This window comes from Pelophylax lessonae (assembly GCF_965119305.1).
Source record: "Pelophylax lessonae genome assembly, chromosome: 11".
In the NCBI taxonomy this organism is placed as follows: Eukaryota; Metazoa; Chordata; class Amphibia; order Anura; family Ranidae; genus Pelophylax; species Pelophylax lessonae.
In genome coordinates this window covers 142,126,492-142,151,393 of record NC_138778.1, presented here as the reverse complement: position 1 = coordinate 142,151,393, position 24,902 = coordinate 142,126,492, and the positions used below count along the sequence as shown (strand labels likewise).

The 24,902-nt window shown below is 44.3% G+C and overlaps 1 protein-coding gene across 1 annotated transcript in view; it reads left to right on the top strand.

The window, feature by feature from the left end:
* Nucleotides 1-24,902, top strand: part of TSEN54 (tRNA splicing endonuclease subunit 54) — a 73,463-nt gene that overhangs the window by 5,526 nt on the left and 43,035 nt on the right. Inside the window, exons 2-6 of the mRNA XM_082271397.1 lie at nt 426-590; nt 7,407-7,470; nt 13,751-13,834; nt 22,779-22,877; nt 23,020-23,072. Of these exons, the coding sequence (XP_082127523.1) occupies nt 426-590; nt 7,407-7,470; nt 13,751-13,834; nt 22,779-22,877; nt 23,020-23,072 (465 nt within the window). The remainder of the gene's footprint in view (nt 1-425; nt 591-7,406; nt 7,471-13,750; nt 13,835-22,778; nt 22,878-23,019; nt 23,073-24,902) is intronic.

Below are 24,902 nucleotides of genomic sequence, written 5' to 3'. Positions count from 1 at the left end.
GTTACTCTACATCATGTACTTCCTATCTAGCCTTTGCATGGATGTGATCATACAGGTGTGTGCAGATTTAAGGCTTGACTTGTTGGGTATCTATTTACTCATCACAACCTCGTCTGATATATTTTACCAAAATTGGGTCATCTCATATTTGTAGGGTCATCGAGTCTTTGGCAGCCTGTGGTTACAGGAAGCAGGTGAGGCCAAGAACATTTAGTTGTGGGAAGGAATTACTGCTGGGGACGGTTCCAGATGGGGGGGGGGGGGGGTTGTTGCAGCAAAACCAAATTTTTTTTCTCCTATACAGCAGGACAACAAATAAAAAATAAATTAAAAAAAAGACACATGTTCAGATTTAGGTCTTGTATACCAATTAAACAGCATGGCTGTAGTAGGATATCACTGTGTCTAATATATGTGTCATTCAGTCCAGCAGAGCTGTTCGCGGTGCGAAGTCGGCAGCAAAACATTCCTCAGCGCTCTCATGGGCAGAAGGACTTTTTACCAGATGGCTCGGAAGTTCAGGAGACGAAGTTGCAGATCTGTCGTACAGAACAATGGGAACTCTTAGGAGAAGAACGAGTTGAGCGTTTGTAAGTAAAAGAGTAACAAATCCAGTTTACCTTAGAGCGAAGTTCCTGGGAGCTGGCTCATTAAATCCATTTCCCCTAGCAGCGTGCTACAGAAGGTAGTGCTTTGCTGTGATGTCATTTATTCTGTTTTTCAGGCATACTTGTAATGCACAATATACAATGGGGAAAATAATTATTTCATCCCCTGCGGATTTTGTAAGTTTGCCCACTTACAAATAAATAAAGGGTCTATCATTTTTTTCATAGGTGTATTGTAAATGATAGAGACACAATATCAACCAAAAATCCAGAAAAAATACATGAAACAAATGGTATATACAGTTGTGGTCAAAATTATTCAACCCCCCAATGCTGTAAAGGGTTTAGGGAATTTAGTGTACATTTGTAATTGTATTCAGAATGAAATCCTACAAGGACTTCTTAACCTTCCTAGCGGTATTCCTGAGTGTGACTCGGGGTTAGATTTTAGAGCCAAAAGCGGTAACCCCGAGCCACACTCTGGGTAGCGCTAGGAAGATCGCTGAATCCTGTAAGAGGTTTTACTTACCTTTTCTCCGGGATCCAGCGATGTCTGCGGGCGGTATGCGGCGGCGGAGCTTCCTCCCGATCATCTGCGAGCCCCGGCTTCCGTCTCCGGCGACATGACGTCCGCCGGGGGGTGGAACCGGCAGCAAATTCAAATGTAAAACACACCAAACACACTGATACTATTCAAAATAAAATAAAATCACATTACATTGCCCCCCAGTGCCCTTTCCTGCAGTTTTACTGTACTTTTTATGTAAATATATGTGTGTGTGTGTGTGTGTGTATATATATATATATATATATATATATATATATATATATATATATATATATATACGTGTGTGTGTGTGTGTGTGTGTGTGTATGTGTATATATATATATATATATATATACGTAATTCTTGTGAATGAGCAGCCCAAACCATGTATGCATATATATATATATATATATATATATATATATATATATATATAAAATAAATGTATACAGTTGGTTTGGGCTGCTGATTCACAAGAATTACATGCAAAATAATGGTACCGCTTTCAGCACCTAAAATCCAAAAGAATCATACCGCCAGGGAGGTTAAAGAACCATATGCAACTAAAATGACATCAATTGGTTTTGTAATACAGTAGTAAATGTTTCTTTTGTGAATTCTTCATTGACACAATTATTCAACCCCTTAAAGACTACCACTCTGAAGAACAGAGGTTCATTGAAGTGTTTTCAATCAGGTATTGAAAACACCTGTGGATGTCAGGGAGCAGCAATAAAGCCTAATAAGCACCAATTAGGCAGCTTTAAAATGACTGTGATACTCAGCTCCTTCTAGACATTTACTAGTGTGGTTACAAACATGGTGAAGTTAAGAGAATGGTCCAGGAAGACAAGAGAAGAGGTGATTACTCTTCACAGGGAGGGCAATGGCTATAAGAAGATTGCAAAGATGGTAAACATACCAAGAGACACCATAGGAAGCATCATTTGCAAATTTAAGGCAAAGGGCACTGTTGAAACGCTACCTGGTCGTGGCAGAAAGAAGATGCTGACTTCGACTGCTGTGCGCTACCTGAAGCGTACGGTGGAAAAGTCCCCGTGTGACTGCTGAGGAACTGAGAAAAGATTTGTCAGATGTGGGTACTGAAGTTTCTGCTCAGACAATACGGCACACACTGCGTAATGAAGGCCTCCATGCCAGAACTCCCAGGCGCACCCCCTTGCTGTCTCCAAAGAATAAGAAGAGTCGACTGCAGTATGCCAAAAGTCATGTGGACAAACCACAGAAGTTTTGGGATAGTGTTCTGTGGACTGATGAAACAAAATTAGAACTGTTTGGGCCCATGGATCAACGCTATGTTTGGAGGAGGAAGAACAAGGCCTATGAAGAAAAGAACACCTTGCCTACTGTGAAGCATGGCGGGGGGTCAATCATGCTTTGGGGCTGTTTTGCTTCTGCAGGTACAGGGAAGCTTCAGCGTGTGCAAGGTACCATGAATTCTCTTCAGTACCAGGAGATATTGGATGACAATGTGATGCAGTCCGTCACAAACCTGAGGCTTGGGAGACGTTGGACCTTTCAACAGGACAATGATCCTAAGCATACCTCCAAGTCCACTAGAGCATGGTTGCAGATTAAAGGCTGGAACATTTTGGAGTGGCCATCGCAGTCACCAGACTTAAATCCGATTGAGAACCTCTGGTGGGAATTAAAGAAAGCAGTTGCAGTGCACAAGCCTAAGAATGTGACTGAACTGGAGGCTTTTGCCCATGACGAATGGGCGAAGATACCCGTAGATCGCTGCAAGACACTTGTGTCAAGCTATGCTTCACGTTTCAAAGCTGTTATAACTGTAAAAGGATGTTGTACTAAGTACTAAGATTGAATGTCACTTGGGGGTTGAATAAAACTGATAATGATGTGAGCACAGAAAAGACATTTGTGGTTATTTCATTATAAATGTTATGTTATATTTGTCTGACCTACACGTGCCTCTTTGATTTAATTGTAAGCAGGATGACTGAATCATCAAAATCAATGTCAAACTGGCCAAAACAATCAACTTCAGTGGGGGTTGAATAATTTTGAACACAAATGTATTTAGTTGCAGTTCAGTGAGTAAAATAAGTATTTGATCCCCAACCAAAACATGACTTAGTGCAGAAACCCTTGTTGGCAAGCACAGAGTTAAGACGTTTCTTGTAGTTGGTTACCAGGTTTGCAAACATTTCAGGGGGATTTTGGTCCACTCTTCTGTACAGATCTTCTCTAATTTCTTAAAGGTGATTGTAAAGTCTTGTGTTTTTTTGTTTTTAAATAACAAACATGTCATACTTCTCTCCTCTGTGCAGATGGTTTTGCACAGAGCAGCCCGAAACCTCCCCCTCTCGGGTCCCTCTTTGCTGCTCCTGGCCCCTCCCTCCTGTCGAGTGCCCCAACAGCAAGTAGCTTGCTATGGGGACAGCTGAGCTGCAGCTCTGTGTGTCCATTCAGACACAGAGCTGCTGTTCAGCCCAACCCCCTCTCTCCTCTGATTGGCTAACTGCCTTTGATTGACAGCCACGGGAGCCAGTGGTGTCTCTACTGTGTCTCAACCAATCAGGAGGGAGAGTTTTGGATGGCCGAGGGACTCGTGGACATCACTGGACAGAGATGGGGCTCAGGTAAGTATTAGGAGGTGCTGGGGAGGCTGCTGCACACAGAAGGCATTTTATCTTAATGTATAGGATGAATTAAAATAAATAACCTTCTGCTTTTACAACTCCTTTAAATTGATTCTTCTTGAGCCACTCCTTTTGTTGGTTTGGCGGTATGTTTTGGGTCATTAACTGGAAGACCCATCCACGACCCATATTCAGTGTTCTAGCTGAAGGAAAAAGGTTCTCATCCAAGATTTTACAATACATGGCCCCATCTATTGGCCCCTCAATGTGGCAAAGTCGGCCTGTACCTTTAGCAGAAAAACAGCCCCAAAGCATAATGTTTTCACACTCCGTGCTTGACTGTAGGGATGGTGGTCATAGTCAGCATTTTTCTTCCTCCAAACACAGTGAGTCAAGCTCAATGTTGGCCTCATCTGACCACAGCGCTTACTCCCAATCATTCTCTGAATCATTTAGATGTTCATTGGCATTACTGTACATGTGCCTTCTGTGTTTGAGGAAGAAGAATGCTGACTATGACCCTAAGAAAACTATCCCTACAGTCAAGCACAGAGGTGGAAACATTATGGTTTGGAGCTGTTTCTCTGCTAAAGGAACAGGCTGACTTTTACGCATTGAGGGGCCTATGGATAGGACCATGTATTGTAAAATCATGAATGAGAACCTTCTTGGATCAGAACACTAAAGATGGGTGAAGGATGGGTGTTTCAGCATGACAATGACCCAAAAAATAGCACCAAGGCAACAAGGGAGTGGCTCAAAAAGAAGTGCATTAAGGACATGGAGTGGCCTAGTCAGTCTCCAGACCTTCGTTCTATTGAAAATGTATGGAGGGAGCTGAAACTTCGAGTTGCCAAGCAACAGCCAAGAAACCTTAAGGATTTAGAAAAGATCTGTAAAGAAGAGTGGACCAAAATCCCTTCTGAGATGCGTGCAAACCTGGTAACCAACTACATGAAACGTCTTACCTCTGTGCTTGCCAACAAGGGTTTCTCCACCAAGTACTAAGTCACGTTTTGCTTGGGGATCAAAAACTTTTTACTCACTGAACTGCAACTCCATTTATAACGTTTTTGTATCATGTGTTGTTTCAGGATTTTTGGTTGATTTTCTGTCTCTAGCATTTAAAATACACCTATGATAAAAATTACAGACCTTTCATTTCTTTGTAAGGGAGCAAACGTGCAAAATCTCCAGGGGATCAAATTATTTTTCCCACTATATGCTGCTAATCACTTATAATATTCAGTATATTTTAATCCTGTTACAAAATACAAGAAAATAGGGATTTTCAGGGTGCCATTAAGTATATGATAAAAAACAGTTTTATTAAGTTTTACAAATGTTAAAACCATCACAGAAGAATGTGCGGCTTGAGCATTAATGCAGTGACTTCAGCTCTACATGTTTCACCATGATATGGCTTCTTCAGGAGTCTTATGAGTGCTGCATAAATGAGAAAACACACACAAATAAAAAATGCTGACAAATAAAATTATTAACAAACATTTACAAAAACTAATTTTATTTTTGTAAAGGTTTATTTGTTATTATTTGATCTGTCAGCATTTTACTTGTGTGTGTGTTTTCTCATTTATGAATGGTATATTTTATTTATTTTGAAAGCCTACACTAATAAGACTCCTGAAGAATCCATATCGCGGTGAAACATGTAGAGCTGAAGTCGTTGCATTAATGCTCATTTTCTATACCAGGGATCCTCAAACTACGGCCCTCCAGCTGTTGCAGAACTACACATCCCATGAGGCATTGTAAAACTCTGACATTCACAAACATGACTAGGCATGATGGGAATTATAGTTCCTGAACAACTGGAGGGCCATAGTTTGAAGACCCCTGTTCTATACCTAGTCAGTCGCTCGCTCAGATTTTTATGACAATAACTTTGCTTAGGCTTCCATACACACAGCTTTAGTCCTTGCAGGCAAGGGTGACTCCATACAATTTTACCCAAAAAAACAAGAGAATTGCCCTAGGCGTTCAATAATAAATCCTAACCCAACAGCCCCTATGCTCCTAAGAATAATAATATGCACCAATTCACCAAATGCCTTAAGGCATATGGCTACATTAATTATTAAAATTATATAAAAATATGTGAAGGAATCATGATCAACATTAACCACTTCTGGACTGGAAGGTTTTAACCACTTAATGACCAGGCCATATTTTGCGATTCGGCACTGCGTTACTTTAACGGACAATTGCACGGTTGTGCAACGCTGTACCCAAATAAAATTGATGTCCTTTTTTTCTCACAAATAGAGCTTTCTTTGGTGGTATTTGATTACCTGTGCCATTTTTTTTTTTTGTGTTCTATACAAAAGAAAGTGACAATTCTGACAAAAAAAAAATATTTTTCACTTTCTGCTATAAAAAATTTAAAAATTTAAAAATTTTAACATTTTAGGCTAGTTTGTTTTCTGCTACATATTTTCGGTAAAAAAAAATCGCAATAAGCGTATTTTGATTGGTTTGCGCAGAAGTTATCATGTCTACTAACTACGGGAAAGATTTATGTCATTTTTATTGGTGTTTTTTACATTTTTTTTTTTTTTACTATTAATGGCGGTGATCTGCGATTTTTTTTGTGGGACTGCGACATTGTGGCGGACAGATCTGACCCTTGACTGACATTTTTGACACTTTTGGGGGGACCAGTGACATTACTACAGTAATCAGTGCTAAAAATATGCACTTTTACTGTAATGACGCTGGCAGGGAAGGGGTTAAAACAGTATGATCAAGGGGATAAATGTGTACCTAGGGCAGTGATTCTAACTGTGGGGGGGGCGGGGCTTGTGAAATGATCACAGAAACCCGTGATCCTATATATATATAATGATTGCAGGCGCTCTATGATCATTCCAGGGAGAAGAACGGTCAGCTGTGTTTATAACAGCTGACCGTTCTTCTCTCAGCGGGGAGCGATCGCTGGTGTCAGGTGGCAATCAGAGCCGCTTTCCCTGTGCATTGGGATGCACAACTGACGTATACCTACGCCGGTTTGCCCAGGAGCGGCTGCCTGCCGCAGTATGACTGCGGCGGGCGGTCGTTAATTGGTTAAATACCCATTACAGCAGTGTTAAAGGATAGGTTCACTTTTTGCAGGTAAAAAAAATATGCATTTATTATTTATATTTAAGTCTGTAAAGCGTTGCACCAGTGATCAGCAGATCACTGGTGCCATGCAGGTCTCCAGCAGAGCCAGTGTATCTGCCTACCACATTTTTTTAAAATTGTGACAGGGGGAGAGAGAAGAACCCCCCCCTAGCTGTCACAGCGGGGATGGGGGAGGTGCGGGGGCTGGTCTGTTTGAATATGGGTGTAACATGTAACGTGTTACGGAAGGTGAACTTATCCTTTAAAAATGTCCTGTGTGCATGAGGCCCACAGCACCTCTGTTCTATGTATGTTTTGGATTTGAGACTTGTGTGTGAAGAGCTGATTGAAGTGCCTGTGTTATGTGACGCATACAGTATGTGAAGTGCAGAGATGTAAATGAACAATCCTGTTCATGGCACAGAACTGTGAAAAAAATTTCTTGACCAGTTTCCACAGGTTCAAGAATCTTTGCCTAATTCTTGTTTTTTTCTTTTTTTTTAGAGGAAGTTTGGGGAAAGGAGTATGGAAGTCAGAGGAAAACCTAGTGGAACTGACACGGCCTGCGGTATGTATGTTGGTTCACTTTCTGGGGACATTTATTATCTTAGAGCTCAGGGTAGAGCAGGTAAGGGTTAGAACCTCTGCCTGTTATCAGTATACAAGAGAATTCCTCTGACAAGCCCAGCAATGGGAATAATCTGTTTTTAAGCAATGTGTAAAGTACATCCCACCTAACTAATGTGTAGAATATTGTCTCATCCTTATGATGTGTGCATTATAGCCGTCAGGAATGGTGTTCATTGCTGTCTGGAACTAAAATGACGAAAGAGGTCAAATCCTACACCTTCATTTGTGAAAACCTGTGTCTTTAAAGTGACACTATACAGTATCCTAAAGCCCCGTACACACGTACCGAATGTCGGCCAAACGATCGGCCGTCTTTTGTCCGGTGCTGTCCTGTCGGCTGAAAAGTGCAAAAGACTGCACACAAATTTTGTCGGCCAGCAACAGCCGACTGCAGAAGTGATGTCATGTGATGGTTAACTTTCCGTTAGGGATGCACCGAATAATCGGCGGCCGAACATTATTCGGCCGAAAATAGAAAAAATAGCACTTTCGGTGTTCGGCCGAATAAGTCAAAAGGCCGAATAATTTTGTGCCGAATAATAGGGCTGAACGATAGTCGATATGATATTGACTATCGTTCTGTGGCCGTAGGCGATATTTACAGGGGGAAGGGACTCGGAGGAGGACAGGAGGACTCACAGACTTCCGTGTTAGGCAGGGGAAGCCGGGACACTTCAGCGGTGAGCATACATACATTACTCACTCGTGCACTGCAGCCCGCCCCACACATTCAGTGAGTCTTACTCTCCTCCCTAGTTTTTTCAATGGCACATTCAGGAAGCCAATCACGCCGTGATTAGCTGCACAGCGAACCAATCACGCGTGCCTGCACACCTGATTGGTTCCGCTGTGCCGCTACTCACGGCGTGATTGGCTTCCTGAATGTGCCATTGAAAAAAACTAGGGAGGAGAGTAAGACTCACTGAATGTGTGGGGCGGGCTGCAGTGCACGAGTGAGTAATGTATGTATGCGGCTGTGCTCCTTTCCAGGCTCCTACTAGTCCACCTCCAGCCTCCTACTACCACCACTATGAGAGACTGTCTGTCACTGTATAATCTGATCGAGTCCACACTGACACTGACTGACTGTCACTGAGTAATTGATGTTACCACATTAACCCTGACCTGCCCAGTGCCCTGTATCTGCAATTAAAATTTACAAGGCTGCCTGCATGCTTCCTGATTTCCATTCCCAGCATCCTTCCCAATCCCTACAGTGTCACTAACATTAACCCTATGGTACAAGGCTGCAGTGTGCACTGAATCCCATTCCCTACAGTAACATTTAGGGAGAGAGAGAGACATGAGAGGACACGAGAGAGACATGAGAGGACAAGAGAGAGAGAGAGAGAGACATGAGAGGACAAGAGAGAGAGAGAGTGAGAGGACAAGAGAGAGAGAGAGAGACACGAGAGGACAAGAGAGAGGACAAAAAATTGGCAAAATAAATGGAAAAAATGCAAAACACCGCGTTCGGTATTCGGCCTTCGGCCTTCGGCCAAACATTTCATTATTATTCGGCTTCGGCTTCGGCCAAGAATTTCATTTCGGTGCATCCCTACTTTCCGTGTCTTTTTTCTTTTCTGAGCATGCCCAGTCTTGCTAATCTGCTGTTTGTCGGCCGAATTCTGTACTGACTGGCGAACAATCAGCCGTTCTGGTGTTGGCCAACAAAAATTTTAATGCCTGCACACCCGATTCTGTTCGGCCGAAAATGCGCTGTCGGCTGTCGGAAGCATCATACTAACAAGCCTACAATCGGCCGATCGGTCGTCGGCCGAATATTTACGGCCGACAATCGGTACGTGTGTACGAGGCTTAAGTCTTCAAAAATAATCCCTACACATCCACTACTTAATAGTAGTGATCAACCGATTATCGGCAATGCCAATATATCAGGGGCCGATCTGCACTTTCCCCGATATATCAGAATCGGCCCCGGAGGTGACCGATATTTAGGGAAAGTACTGGAGTGATGCCTGCAGCTGCACTTTGCCCGATATATGGGAATCAACCTTTTGATTTACGGATATTGCCGATATTTCAGGAAAGTGCTGTACGGGAGTGATGCCTGCAGCTAGAGGCATCACCCCGGTACCGGCGTCCATAGCCGACGGTCGCCTGTCTTGTAATGACAACCGATGCGGCTGAGAAGCCACTCAGCTGTCATTACAAGGAGTGGGAGGGGACGCCCTCCCGCCACCTTCCGCGGCTCGCCCCGGGGCTCCTGTCCCACCTGGAGACGCCCGCCTAACAGAGGACCCGATCAAAGCTGCATTCTGCAACCCGGAAGTGATGACATGACGGCCAAATTCAAAAAAATTCAAAACAGCCAAACTTGACGTTTTGAATGCTTTTAACTGCCGAGGAGGGGTTTGGGCTCTTTTAGACCCCCCCCCCCCCCCAGTTCCCTCCACAACAGTACCTGCAAAAAAAAAAATTTTAATGTCCGAAAATATCGGCCGATACCGATATCCGATGACCAAAATATCGGTATCGCCAATAAAAAAACAATATCGGTCGATCAGTACTTAATGGTCCTGTAACCAATTTTTTACGAAATTGTTTCTTAGGCCACTTTCACACTTGTGCGACCTGAAAGTCGTGCGATTTTGCCGCGACTTGAAGCAATGCCTATATAAACTTGAGGTCTATGTCACAACAAGGCCAGGCTAAAGTAGTGCAGGCACTTCTTTGAAGTGGATGCGACTTGAAGTTGTACAGATATGAACAATACTCCTTAGAAATCATGGGGTACGACTTGTCATGCTACTTTGCAGTCCCAAGTCGCAGGACAAGTTGCACGGGTGTGAAAGGGGCCTTACTGTGTTTTTCTGTAATGTTCTCAATGAGCTCCCAACCCTCTTTTTTCCCCCCTCATTTGCTTGTAATGAGCAGTGCAGATTAGTAGCGGTCATGTGCACTGCTCTATGCACTCTACAAATTCATAGCCCATCTCAGGAGCAAACGAGAGGCTGGCTACATCCCTACTATACATACAACAGCCTCGTGTAGCCACTCTTTAACAGGAAGTCAGATTACAAAAAAAATGGACTTTGGAGATTTCGAGCAGGCTGAGAGCAATAGAAGAGACTTTTCTGAGTTAAGAATAAATACTTGAATAGATTTTTTTTTTTTTTAAACCGGTATTTTGGATCACTTTATACCTCCAGCAACATAAATTGGTCATTTTATCTGCTATAATGTTTGAAGAGGTGCAGCTAATTATTAAACGTGTTGGAGAGAATCGCTGTATGTCTGTTAATACAGTAACCACGTCAAAGGCCTATTTAACAGAACATTTGATTCATAAAGTAAAACCTGTATTTTTAGAATGGTAAGTAGGTACAGAGCTCTTGGCAGCTGAAGTTATTTGCAGCTCTCGCAATGTTTCTGTAAAATCCAGGCCCCACCCACTTTTTCCTTCAAAGCTTTCCTGTTAATAAGTGAGGCTGCCATTACATTAACTCCTTACCACTGGCTCCCGCCAATCCTTTAAGGCAGGGGTTGGCAACGTACAGCCCACAGGTCGCCGCTAAATGTCTGGCCTGTCGATGCACGTGATGAATTAACGTGCACCTGGCCCGCGGACATTTAAAAGTGGTTGTTAATCCACGTTGTTATGTTTACACAAAGGTTCCGGTTTGCTAATGACAAGCGTCCCACTACATATGCCGCTATATTCCTGATTTACGAGCGGCGCTCACGTGACCGTCTGGCTCTCCTCTCTCCTGATCTGACAGCTAGAGTGGGAGGGGCTGAGAGTCCCCCGCTGACATCAGCAGGGAGGGGAAAAGGAAAGACCTGGCTGGACACATGAGCGCCGCTCTGAAATCAGGTATATAGCGACATTATACAATTAAAACACAGGCACTGGGACACTTGTCATTAGCACACAGGAACATTTGTGTAAACATGACAAAGTGGCTTAAGTGGTAGCTTAAGAAGATATGGGAGGGCTGTATAATGTGTGTGTGTGGGGGGGGGGGGTGGCTGTGTAATCTATAGGGGCTGTGTATTGTAAAGGGGCCAGAGGTGCAGAGGCTGTGCATTTTAAAGGGGCCAGAGGGCTGTGTAATGTAACGGAAGCCAAAGGTGTGGTGACTGTGTAATGTAAAGGGGGCCAGGGGTGTGGGGGCTGTGTAATATGTAGGGGGAGCTGTGTAATGTAAAGGGGTCCAGAGGTATGGAGGCTGTGTAATGTAAAGGGGTCCAGAGGTATGGAGGCTGTGTAGTGTAAAGGGGTCCAGAGGTGCAGGGGGCTGTGTAATGTAAAGGGGCCAGAGGTGCAGGGGGCTGTGTAATGTAAAGGGGCCAGAGGTGCAGGGGGCTGTGTAATGTAAAAGGGCCAGAGGTGCAGGGGGCTGTGTAATGTAAAGGGGCCAGAGGTGCAGGGGGCTGTACTATGTAAAGGGGCCAGAGGTATGGAGGCTGTGTAATGTAAAGGGGGCCAGAGGTATGGAGGCTGTGTAATGTAAAGGGGTCCAGAGCTGCAGGGGGCTGTGTAATGTAAAGGGGCCAGAGGTATGGAGGCTGTGTAGTGTAAAGGGGTCCAGAGGTGCAGGGGGCTGTGTAATGTAAAGGGGTCCAGAGGTGCAGGGGGCTGTGTAATGTAAAGGGGTGCAGGGGGCTGTGTAATGTAAAGGGGCCAGAGGTATGGAGGCTGTGTAGTGTAAAGGGGTCCAGAGGTGCAGGGGGCTGTGTAATGTAAAGGGGCCAGAGGTATGGAGGCTGTGTAGTGTAAAGGGGTCCAGAGGTGCAGGGGGCTGTGTAATGTAAAGGGGTCCAGAGGTGCAGGGGGCTGTGTAATGTAAAGGGGTCCAGAGGTGCAGGGGGCTGTGTAATGTAAAGGGGTCCAGAGGTGCAGGGGCTGTGTAATGTAAAGGGGTGCAGGGGGCTGTGTAATGTAAAGGGGCCAGAGGTATGGAGGCTGTGTAATGTAAAGGGGTCCAGAGGTGCAGGGGGCTGTGTAATGTAAAGGGGCCAGAGGTGCAGGGGGCTGTGTAATGTAAAGGGGCCAGAGGTGCAGGGGGCTGTGTAATGTAAAGGGGCCAGAGGTGCAGGGGGCTGTGTAATGTAAAGGGGCCAGAGGTGCAGGGGGCTGTACTATGTAAAGGGGCCAGAGGTATGGAGGCTTTGTAATGTAAAGGGGGCCAGAGGTATGGAGGCTGTGTAATGTAAAGGGGTCCAGAGCTGCAGGGGGCTGTGTAATGTAAAGGGGCTAGAGGTATGGAGGCTGTGTAGTGTAAAGGGGTCCAGAGGTGCAGGGGGCTGTGTAATGTAAAGGGGCCAGAGGTATGGAGGCTGTGTAATGTAAAGGGGTCCAGAGGTGCAGGGGGCTGTGTAATGTAAAGGGGTCCAGAGGTGCAGGGGGCTGTGTAATGTAAAGGGGCCAGAGGTATGGAAGCTGTGTAGTGTAAAGGGGTCCAGAGGTGCAGGGGGCTGTGTAATGTAAAGGGGTCCAGAGGTGCAGGGGGCTGTGTAATGTAAAGGGGTCCAGAGGTGCAGGGGGCTGTGTAATGTAAAGGGGTCCAGAGGTGCGGGGGCTGTGTAATGTAAAGGGGTGCAGGGGGCTGTGTAATGTAAAGGGGCCAGAGGTATGGAGGCTGTGTAATGTAAAGGGGTCCAGAGGTGCAGGGGGCTGTGTAATGTAAAGGGGCCAGAGGAGCAGGGGCAGTGTTATGTAAAAGGGCTGTGTAATGTTCTCTTCATTTATTAGCAGGTGAATGCTGCCCTCCATGCATTCACATACATTGAATCCGTCCCTTAGGTGAAAAAAGGTTTCTGACCCCTGCTTTTAAGGGGTTCTTTACAACAGAGGCTGGTAGGCAGGCTCTCGGTCATGTGATCGCCATCATTGGCTTCCCATCATAAATGGTGACCTGGTGATGGCTCAGTCACAGTTTTGGGGGTGCTGAGTTAGCACACTTGCAGCACAGCTGCCAGCTATACACTTTTACTGTATATGGCAGCACAGCATTGTAGATCACCACCATGATGCTGTATGTGTTTGTCTGGCTATAGCAGATTAAATGACAAATGTGGAGGCAGAAATAGGCCAAGCAAACAATGCATGTAGGTCTCCTGATTGTTTAGATATACAGTCTTTTCACTGAAGAAAAGATTTTGCTTCTTCAGTGTGATTTGCCCATGTTTGTGACTGTTAACTTCAAATTATGGGAAAACAGTGAATATAATGCTGCCTTCTTTTTGCGTAGGGGAAATTTTGGCATACAATGGGCTTCACCAAGGCAGGCAGACAGTGCCTGCTGCCAGAGGAAGCGCTCTACTTGCTTGAATGTGTAAGTATAATTATGTAATTCTATAATCGTAATAATGTAAGTATTATTTATTTTTTCTATATTCCGGTCTATAATATCCAGGCAGATATATAAAGGATCTCCGGTCTTGTTAAAAAAAAAAAATAATAATTAAAGTCAGCAGCTACAAATCCTGTAACTGCTGACTTCTCCAAGAAAGACACCTGTCCAGGGATCCAGTGCTGTCCTCATTGGTCTTTAGGTCCTCGGCGCCACCAAGCTGACAATGACTTCCTGCTGGCTCCTTGCTGTGCGTGCACAAGATGCACAGTGCTTTCTGATTGGTCCCACAGTCTACGTTGCCCTATGGCTTGTCCAAGGAGGTTGCGGGTAGGTGGAAGGGGGGTACCTGTCAGAAATGGGTACCTGCTTCCTGGAAAATAAAAAGCTTACAGTGAGGAAGGGGGAGGAGGATGATAAGCGGAGCTTATCTTTTCAGGTGAAGTTCCTCTTTAACCACTTCAATACAGGGCACTTTTACTCCCTTTCCTGCCCTGGCCAAGTTTCAGCTTTTAGCGCTGTTGCACTTTGACAATTGCGCGGTCATGCAACACTGTAACCAAAATACATTTTTATTATTTTGTTCACACAACTAGATCTTTCTTTTGGTGGTTAATCACCACTGGGTTTTTTATTTTTTGCTAAATTCTAAAAAAAGTCAAAAAAAAAACCCACTTTTTCTTTGTTTCTGTTATAAAACTTTGCAAATAAATAATTGTTCTTCACAAATGTAGGCCAAAATGTATTCTGCTACATTTCTTTGGTGAAAATAACCCAAATCAGTGTATATTATTTAGTCTGTAGAAAGGATATAGCGTCCTAAAACTATGGTATATAAATCTAAAAATTGACCAGTTCAGATGTGCTGAGGGCCTATCTTATTTCTTCAGGCCCAAACATGCCAGGACAGTACAGATATTCCCCAAATGACCCCTTTTTGGAAAGTAGACAGTCCCAGGTATTTAGTAAGAGGTATGGCGGGTTTTTTGAAGTTGTAATTTTTTTGGGGAAAATTTAAGAAATTTAAAAAAAAAGTTCACTTTTTTTATTTTTTTACATACTGTCACCAGTGCAGTACAGCATCATCATATAACTGGTGTGGCGGTGATCAGGGATGATGACTGGTCACAGAAGGGAAAAAAAATTGTAATTATTTTTTATTACCTTTTTTTAACCACTTAAGCCCCAGAAGATTTTACCCCCTTCCTGACCAGGGGGTATTTTGCAATTCGGCACTGCGTTACTTTAACGGAGAATTGCGCGGACGTGCGAAGTTGTACCCAAATTAAATTGACGTCCTTTTTTTCCCACAAACAGAGCTTTCTTTTGGTGGTATTTGATCACCTGTGCGATTTTTTGATCATGCGCTATAAACAAAAAGAGCGACAATTTTGCAAAAATAACAATATTTTTCACATTTTTTTATATGAAATTCCCCCCCAAAAAATGTAAAAATCTAAATTCTTTAACATTTTAGGCCAATTTGTTTTCTACTACATATGTTTGGTAAAAAAAATTGCAATAAGCGTATTTTGATTGGTTTGCGCAAAAGTTATTGCGTTTACTAACAAAGGGAAAGATTTTTGTAATTTTTATTGTTTTTTTTTTTTTAACGAGTAACGGCGGTGATCTGCGTTTTTTTTTTTTTTTGCTGGACTGTGACATTGCGGCGGACAGATCAGACCCTTGACTGCCATTTTTGACACTTTTGGGGGTACCAGTGACATTACTACAGTAATCAGTGCTATACATATGCACTGTTACTGTAAAAATGACACTGGCAGGGAAGGGGTTAACTTTATTGGAGAAGGAAGGGTTAAGTGTGTCCCTAGGGACGTGATTCTTACTGTGCAGGGATGTGGCTTTACATGTAACAGCAGAGATCTACGATCCTACATAGCAGGACCGTATGATCTCTGCAGTTACACAAGGGAGAATGACAGGCGGCTTTGTTTACATTAGCCGCCTGCCTTTCTCCCTCTGTAACGGACATCAGGTCCGCCGGTCACATGCACGGGGATCACAGTGAGCGAGCGGGGGTGGGAGCCCCCTATTGGCTCGCAGGCGAGTGACGTACCCATACGTCACTTTGCCTGCACGGGGCTGACCGCTGCAGTATATGTACTTGCGGCGGTCGGCAAGCGGTTAACACTTTTTGACCAAAGCAACATAATGTTACCATTGTAACACTATACTACTCTGGGTAAGTGATTAGGATTTTTTTTTTTACAGATGATTGCTTATAGCAGTGAATTTCGTTGCTATAAGCTAGCATTTTACTGAATTAAATCCATTAATTCAGTTTGTTTTGTTGTAAGTAGCTGTCACAGGTAGCAACACAATTGTATACAATGAATGGCATCTCTCTCCCCCTCTCTTGGAGAAGCTGCCAGTATAAACAAGGCTATGAAGACAGGAGATCATGGTGAAGGATAGGAGGGATGGGGGTGGGGCTGAGCAGGCCTAGGCATGCCTGTCTGAAAGACCGACAAACTTTTCAGGAAGTGAGATACAGCTTATCAAATTCAGATAACAGGAGATAAGAGTTGCCAGTGAAGAACAGGAAGAAGCGGTTTGTCCAGCTTAGATAAGACTTTCTAAGCTACACAATCAGCTAGCCAAAAAATTAATAATATCAAAGATAAAGATATTTAACATACTAATAATAGGAACAATTTCATTTTTGACTGGAGTTTCCCTTTAATCAAGTGCCTAGTACTTCAAACATGTTGCTAGCACAAAAAGGAAGACTGGAATGATATTTTCTCAAAGTCGTCTTCCAGGACAGCCCATGAGACCTTAGGCTCCTCCCCCAGGGACAGGAAACACATTCCAAAATTCAAATAAAAGGCGGTGCCTTAGTCCTCACCTTCAGTATTTCATGAGAACCGTAGGACACCCTGTAAAACATATACATAGATATATATATACACATATCATTTATTTAGTGTTTCCTCCGGACAGGGGGTAACATGTTCCTGGAACTGAAGCTCCCGGTCTCCTGGACTGTCCTTGGAAAGACTTGGAAAGATGCATCTCCTCAGCCCATAGCGGTACCCCCTTAGTGCCGCAATAGGGGCTGACCGCTGTCTCCTGTTCTTCTAGCCTCTCGGCAGGACTACGGATGCTGTCTGGTGGAACGTTGGGGAGTCCACTCCGTTGGTCGGCCGGTTCCTTGGAGCAGAGTCCTGTGTACCCGTGAACCGCTAACTTCGGAAGAAATTTTGAAGTTGGCGCCAAAAACGGAGGGGGCGGAACTCAGCGTATCCACTCTGGCCTCACGGGAAGCGACAGTGTCACTTCCGGCGCAGTGACGGCATCCGCGGGCGCCGGAAACCCTCGTTCCAGTTTCCGAAGGCGCGAACAGTGAGTACATATGGGCGACCGATGTTTGCTGGGACCACCATACAGAGCGATGGACACGACAGTAACCGCACAGGCGGTGGAAGTCGGCTCTGGCATCGGCACCTCTCAGGTAAGCAAGGGGAAATGTACACCCTATTTGCAGATACCTGTTAGGAACTCCGTTCCCCTTCCCCCCTCTCTTTTCTATCGTTAGGGGCAGGGGTTAAGCAGCACCGCTCCCTCTTTTCTAAATCACAAATGGGGGATAAGCGGGAGGTGGGAGGAGGACAAGTTTCCCTGATTATAATTCTCTTGTCTTTTATCTTCCAGGCCAAGGCTCAGGACAATAACCCACCTCAGCCCCCCAAAAAGAAGTGTGCTGTATGCGGAGAGAAATTGAGTTCCTCTTGGAACAAAGCAGTGTGCCGGGCATGTATAGCTAAACTGGTCAGAGACGACCCTGCAGTCTCTACCCAGAAAATGCTGACCTCAGTGAGAGATGAACTAAAAAGTACCATTAGTTCATTCAAAACTCTCGTTGAAAAGATGCAGGCACCAGTCCAGCCTTCCACCCCAGCTCAGGCTCCATTGGCCCAGGCCCCATCTTTGAATGTCCCAGTGGGTTTGGAGGAAGTTTCTTCTTCCCACTCCTCCGGTGGGGAGCAAGAAGGATCAGGATCAGGGGAGGAACCCATAGACAAGGATTCCCATGATAGCTCCAACTTTAAATTGAGCTTGGAGGATGTAGATAACCTACTAAAGGCAGTTTATACAACTCTAGAAATTGAGGAGGAAGAAGTGCATCTCTCTAAGCATGACTTGATGTACGCTTGTCATAAAAAGCATGCTAGAGTGTTCCCTGTGCATAGCTCCCTATTGGATATGATTAAACAGGAGTGGAATTCTCCTGATAAAAAGCCTTTTTTTCCAAAGACTTTGAAAAGAAGGTATCCATTTGACAACAGTGGGGATCAGCCTTGGAACAAAATCCCTAAGCTGGATGCCTCCCTTTCCAGAATCTCCAAAGGCACTGACTTGGCATTTGAGGATTCAGGAGCTCTAAAAGACCCTATGGATAAGAGAACTGATATCTCTTTGCGTAGGGTCTGGGAAGCCTCCATTATGAGCTTAAAGCCAGCCCTGGCATCCACCTGCATAGCCAGACACCTGGAGCTCTGGCTATCTCAAATCCAAACACACTTGTCTGCTGGAACATCGAGGGAACAGATTAATAAATCATTTCCGCTCTTGTTTCAGGGAATTGGATTCCTGGCGGATTCTTCAGCTGAAGCTGTAAGAATGGCAGCAAGGACCTCAGCTTTGGCTAATACGGCCAGAAGAAGCCTATGGCTCAAGACATGGTCAGGTGATGTTACTTCTAAATCTCGCCTTTGTGGTCTTCCCTTCACAGGAGACCACCTTTTTGGCCCAGGCCTAACAGAAGCCCTGGAGCGTACAGCGGATAAAAAGAAGGGATTCCCAGAAAAGAAGAAATTCCCCTATGCTCAGAGGAATGCTCGTGGCAGGGGTAAACAGCAGAAGTCTTTTGAAACCCAGCAAAATTTCAAAAAACATTGGACCGGGCATAAAGGAAAAGGGAAGGGCAACATTCTGTTTAACCCTCCTCAACGCCCCGACAAGCCCCAATGACTCCCTTCCCAGGGTGGGAGGAAGTTTAGGGGCCTTCCTCCCACTATGGAAGAGGATTTCTTCCAGCCCTTTTATTCTAGACCTAGTAGGCCAAGGACACAGGCTGGAGTTCTGTCTTCTACATCCAGAAAGAATCTGGGTCTCTCTGAGGGACGTCACAAGAAGGATGTGCTTGATGACCTCCTGTTTCCCAGCGGTCCCCTGGGCAGGGTTCCAACTACGTCCACTCCAAATGTTCTTCCTACAGAATTGGGATGGATAGTCAAGTTCCTTAGAACAGAAAGTAAAGGTTCCCACCAAGTTGAAAAGGACCCTTTGGGGGTGGAAATCCTCTCTTCACCTATCAATAAGGCGAAGCTGGACCATCCAGGTATCACAGACATATCTGCACCACCACCAGATGAACCAGGACAATTGGTTCCTCAACCAAGAGGTGTTTTTCAAAGTCACAACCCCTTGGGGCCTACCGGTAGTGGATCTGTTTGCCTCCTAGGCAAACAGGAAAATAGAAAAATTATTTTCCATAATCCTAGTAGATATAGAGATGATCCTGATAACCCCATACTGGCCCAAGAGGCCATGGTTGGCACGCCTTCAGGCATTGGCTGCACTACCTCCAATGACCTTCCCTTGGAGACTAGATCTCTTAACTCAAGGTCCGGTGGTCCATCCATTTCTCAGGACCCTAAACCTGTCGGCCTGGTATCTGAGGAACAAATTCTAGGTTCTCAGGGGTTCTCAGACAGAGTCATCCAAACATTGACCAGCTGTCGTAAGCCGGTCACTAGGAAAATATATGCAAAAAGTTGGAAGAAATTTCATTTTTGGATGGTGGAGAATCAGAGATTTTCCCCAGATATTCCAACTATCTTAGATTTTTTTCAAGAAGGCATAGACAAAGGTCTCTCCCTAGGGACCTTAAAGGTACAGGCTGCCGCCCTTAGTGTCTTCCTTCGGTTCTCCCTTAGAGAAGACCCTAATGTGAATGCCTTTTTCAGAGCAATTGCCAGGACAAAGCCAACCAGGATTAAAACGTGTCCAGCTTGGGATCTATCCCTGGTACTCCAGGCTTTGGTTACCAGTCCGTTTGAACCCTTGGTAGACCTGTCAGTAAAAATGCTCACCCTAAAAACTTTATTTTTAGTAGCTATTACTTCGGCTAGAAGAGTTAGCGAATTACAGGCTCTCTCAATCAGAGAACCTTTTCTTATGATTTTTGACGACAGGATTGTGCTAAAAACAGATCCAGGATTTTTGCCCAAGAGGGTCTCTTCTTTTCATAGGACTCAGGACATAGTCCTTCCTTCCTTTTGCAATTTCCCAAACAACAATAAAGAAAGAGAATTTAGTTGTTTGGATGTCAGAAGAGCCCTTCTGAGATACCTGGAGGTGACTAAAACCTTCAGGAAGAATGATACTTTGTTTTTACAATTTTCCGGCCCCCATAAAGGGGAAAAAGCTTCTAAGGCAACCTTAGCTAGATGGATCAAACAGGCTATCACAGAAGCCTATATGGTGAAAAAGGTGACTCCACCTTCCATTACTGCACACTCTACTAGAGCACTGTCCACGTCTTGGGCTGAAAGGGCCGGTGCCTCTCCAGAACAAATCTGTAAGGCAGCTACCTGGTCTAACTTTTCGACCTTTGTTAGACATTATCGCCTGGACCTCCTATCTTCTCAGGAACAGGCGTTCGGTCGAAAGGTGCTCCAGGCAGTGGTCCCTCCCTAGACTGGTAAGTTTCTTGCTTATCGTCTCATGGGCTGTCCTGGAAGACGACTTTGAGAAAAGATGGGTTATACTTACTGATAACTCCTTTTCTAATAGTCTTCCAGGACAGCCGGATTCCCACCCGATTTATCTGGTATTATGTATAAATGATATGTGTATATATATATATCTATGTATATGTTTTACAGGGTGTCCTACGGTTCTCATGAAATACTGAAGGTGAGGACTAAGGCACCGCCTTTTATTTGAATTTTGGAATGTGTTTCCTGTCCCTGGGGGAGGAGCCTAAGGTCTCATGGGGTGTCCTGGAAGACTATTAGAAAAGGAGTTATCAGTAAGTATAACCCATCTTTTCTACACGAAAAGTAGGTTATTCAGCTCTACTATTACACTGCGTGTGTGTGTATATATATATATATATATATATATATATAACTGCTCAAAAAAATTAAAGGAACACTTTGAAAACACATCAGATCTTAATAGGGAAAAATATCATGCTGGATATCTATACTGCTATAGATTGGGTAATGTGTTAGGAACGAAAGGATTCCACCTTGTTTGATGGAAATAAATATTCTCTACCGAAGTTTCATTGCAGCAACTCAAAATGGTACTCAGTAGTTTGTATGGCCCCACGTGCTTGTCTGCATGCCTGACAACGTCGGGGCATGCTCTTAATGAAACGACAGATGGTGTCCTGGGGTATTTCCTCCCAGATCTGGACCAGGGCATCACTGAGCTCCTGAACAGACTGAGGTACAACCTGGCGGCAGATGGACCAAAACATAATGTCCCAGAGGTATTCTATTGGATTTAGGTCAGGCGAGTGTGAGGGCCATTCAGTGGTATCAATTCCTTCATCCTCCAGGAACTGGCTGCATACTCTCACCACATGAGGTCGGGCATTGTGGTGCAGCAGGAGGAACCCAGGACCTACTGCACCAGGTAGGGTCTGACAATGGGTCCAAATATTTCATCCTAATACTTAATGGCAGTCAGGGTGCCATTGTCTAGTCTGTAGAGGTCTGTGTGTCCCTCCATGGATATGCCTCCCCAAACCATCACTGACCCACCACCAAACCAGTCATGCTGAATGATATTACAGGCAGCATAACGTTCTCCATGGCTTCTCCAGACCCTTTCATGTCTGTCACATGTGCTCAGGGTGAACCTGCTCTCATCTGTGAAAAGCACAGGGCACCAGTGGTGGACCTGCCAATTCTGGTGTTCAATGGCAAATGCCAATCGAGCTCCATGGTGCTGGACCGTGAGCACAGGGACCACTAGAGGACGTCGGGCCCTCGGGTCACCCTCATGAAGTCTGTTTCTGATTGCTTGATCAGAGACATTCACACCAGTGGCCTGCTGGAGGTCATTTTGTAGGGCTCTGGTGGTGCTCATCCTGGTCCTCCTTGCACAAAAGAGCAAATACCGGACCTGCTGATGGGTTAAGGACCTTCTACGGCCCTGTCCATCTCTCCTAGAGTAACTTCCTGTCTCCTGGAAGCGTCTCTATGTTCCTGAGACTGTGCTGGGAGACACAGCAAACCTTCTGGCTATGGCACATATTAATGTGCCATCCTGGAGGAGCTGGACTGCCTGTGTAACCTCTATAGGATCCAGGTATCCCCTCATGCTATCAGTAGTGACACTGACCCTAGCCAAATGCAAAACTAGTGAAAAACAGTCAGAAAAGATGAGTAGGGAAAGAAATGTCAGTGGCCTCCACCTGTAAAACCATTCTGTTTTGGAGGTTGTCTCATTGTTGCCAATCTAGTGCCCCTGTTAATTATATTACCACCAAAGCAGCTGAAACTGAATAACAACCCCTCTGCTACTTAACTGACCAGATCAATATCACAGGAGTTGAATTGATTTGATGCTATACTCTGATTAAAAAGTATTCCTTTAAATTTTTTTGAGCAGTGTATAATTTATCCCAGAATGGTCTTCAACCTAGATTTCTATTATTTCTAATCTATAGATCTAGGTTTTGTGTTTGCATATATTTATACTTATTTACCCAGCTTGGGAAATTCTAGGGGAATACCAGGCGTAGGTTTTGGTAATACCAAGCAATGACTTGTTTGCTTTCATTTAATAGCCTGCAGTGTAAAAATAGCAGCAGTTCTGTTTGATGGACTTTGCTCCATTTTCATTTTTATATGTCATTCACAATGCTATTTTCTCTGTTTAGGGGACAATCCAGCTGTTCTATAGGGATCTACCACTGTCTGTCCAGGAGGCCTACGAGAAACTACTTTCAGGCGGTTCAATCACCTTGCCATACTATCAGGTACTAACTTGATTTTGTTCTGTTCAAAAGGTCTTCTCATTCTAGTCATTCATTTACAGAACAATTGAATCATTATTGACTCGGGTGCTTTGAGGCCGAATTCTGCTTTCACTTCATTGTCTGTGCATGGTTTGTTCTGCAGGTCTATAGCCATTTGAAGAGACTGGGCTACATTGTCACACGCTTTAACCCAAGGTAAAGGTGCCGTATCCATTTAGTTTTATCTGTGGGTAACAAAACGTCTAAATGCAAGAACAATTCCTAATCCTACTGTTTTCTTCTCTCCCTGCAGTTTATTGCAGCTTTGTAAATAGCCACAGTCTGTGCTGACTATATACTATTGTAATTATCCAAGATAATCTGAGCACACATAAACTGGGGAAATAATCAAACTTCCTGTGCCATTATAAGGTTGCAGGAAATTGTCAAAAGTTGCATGTGCCACATCAACTAAGCAGATGCACTTGTTTCAGGTTAATTTCAAAGTGAAATAAAAAAAAAAAAATTAGCACAGGTCTGCCCCTAAATAACAGAGGGAATATGGCAGTTTTCAATATAGAAAACTGCCTTTGATTCCCATAAGGTGTGACCTTGTCGTAGGGGATGAGAGCGGTCAGCAGACAGCTCACGTCCCCCTCTCTGCATGTGCAGTGATTAACACCCTCCTGCTCCCTCTATTCTAAGCTAAGCAAGGGTGGCGCATGTTACACCAGGTTTCTGTTCTCTATGAATTGTGCTGTGCAGAGAACTGATTGCTCCTAATTAACAAAGGGGCACTTCTAAATTTAGAAGAGTTGTGCAAGTTTGTGCTTGTACAACTCTTTGTTAATTCACCCCATTGTAGGTAAACCACAATAGTAATTAATAGTTGCAGCATTGAGCATTCTTTTGCAAATTGTGGATTCCTGTTAAATTTTTCTGAGGTTTTCTTCCTTGAATAGAATCTAAAGCAGAAACGTTGAGTGAGTGGCGAATCCCCCTATCTTTTGTTAGGCAGATATACTTTCTTTGACTTGCCTAGTCACCAATTCACTGGAGCTACCAGAACCAATAAAACATGACAGGAATAGTGCCGTACTCTATCCAGAAGGAAAAAATAAGGTTTGGCTTTATTTATACATTAAAATGGAAAGAAAAAAGGGGTCAAATAACCAAGCTCATTCTTTTCAACCTGCTCTGCACTAGCCTGTCGTGTGAGCCAGCACATAACCACAGTAACATCCACTCAATTGGCAGCATTGCTGATCAGTGTATTGTGACAGCAGAGGAGTCCCAGCTGTCAAAATACATAAAGGCTGGGTTCACAATTATGCAAATCGGGTGCGTTTTACACAGCATCCAATTCGCAGAACATGGGAGTGTGACCGGCTTTCAATGGAGCTGGTTCTCACATGTCCGGGGTGGCTGCTGTGCGAATTTGAAAAGGGTCCTGTGCGTTTTTGGGTCCAGTTCAGGTGCGAATCAGTTCGCACCTGAACCGGTGAACACAAATGCACAGGACACCGGACTGCAAACCGCAGTCAGACCTGTGTGAACCTTTACTAATACAGCGTGGAGGATTCCTCCTATTCACCTCACTTATGTGGATAGATAAATCCATTTAGTTTTTTGATCGGCCCACTGGATGATTGAAAAAAAAAAAAAAAAGATCCTTTTATGGCCAGCTTAAAAACACTGCATTCACACACAGGGCAACACAATAAACTATAGTATACTGTTGGCTTCTGTTCCTGAGTCCAGGAATTCAGTGGGGAGATTTACTACTACTGGGGCACTAAGAATCTGCTGCAGCTATGCATGGTAGCCAATTAGCTTCTAACTTCAGCTTGTTCAATTAAGCCTTGGCAATAAAACCTGGAAGCTGATTGGTTTCTTTGCAGATCTGCACCAGATTTGTACACTCCAGTTTTAGTAAATGGCCTTATGTGTGTGAAAGGGCAGGCTCTGCAGTATTTCTCATGCGGATGTAACGGACTGTAGGGAAGTTGTGTGGACCACATATAATACAGCAGGAATGACTGACAC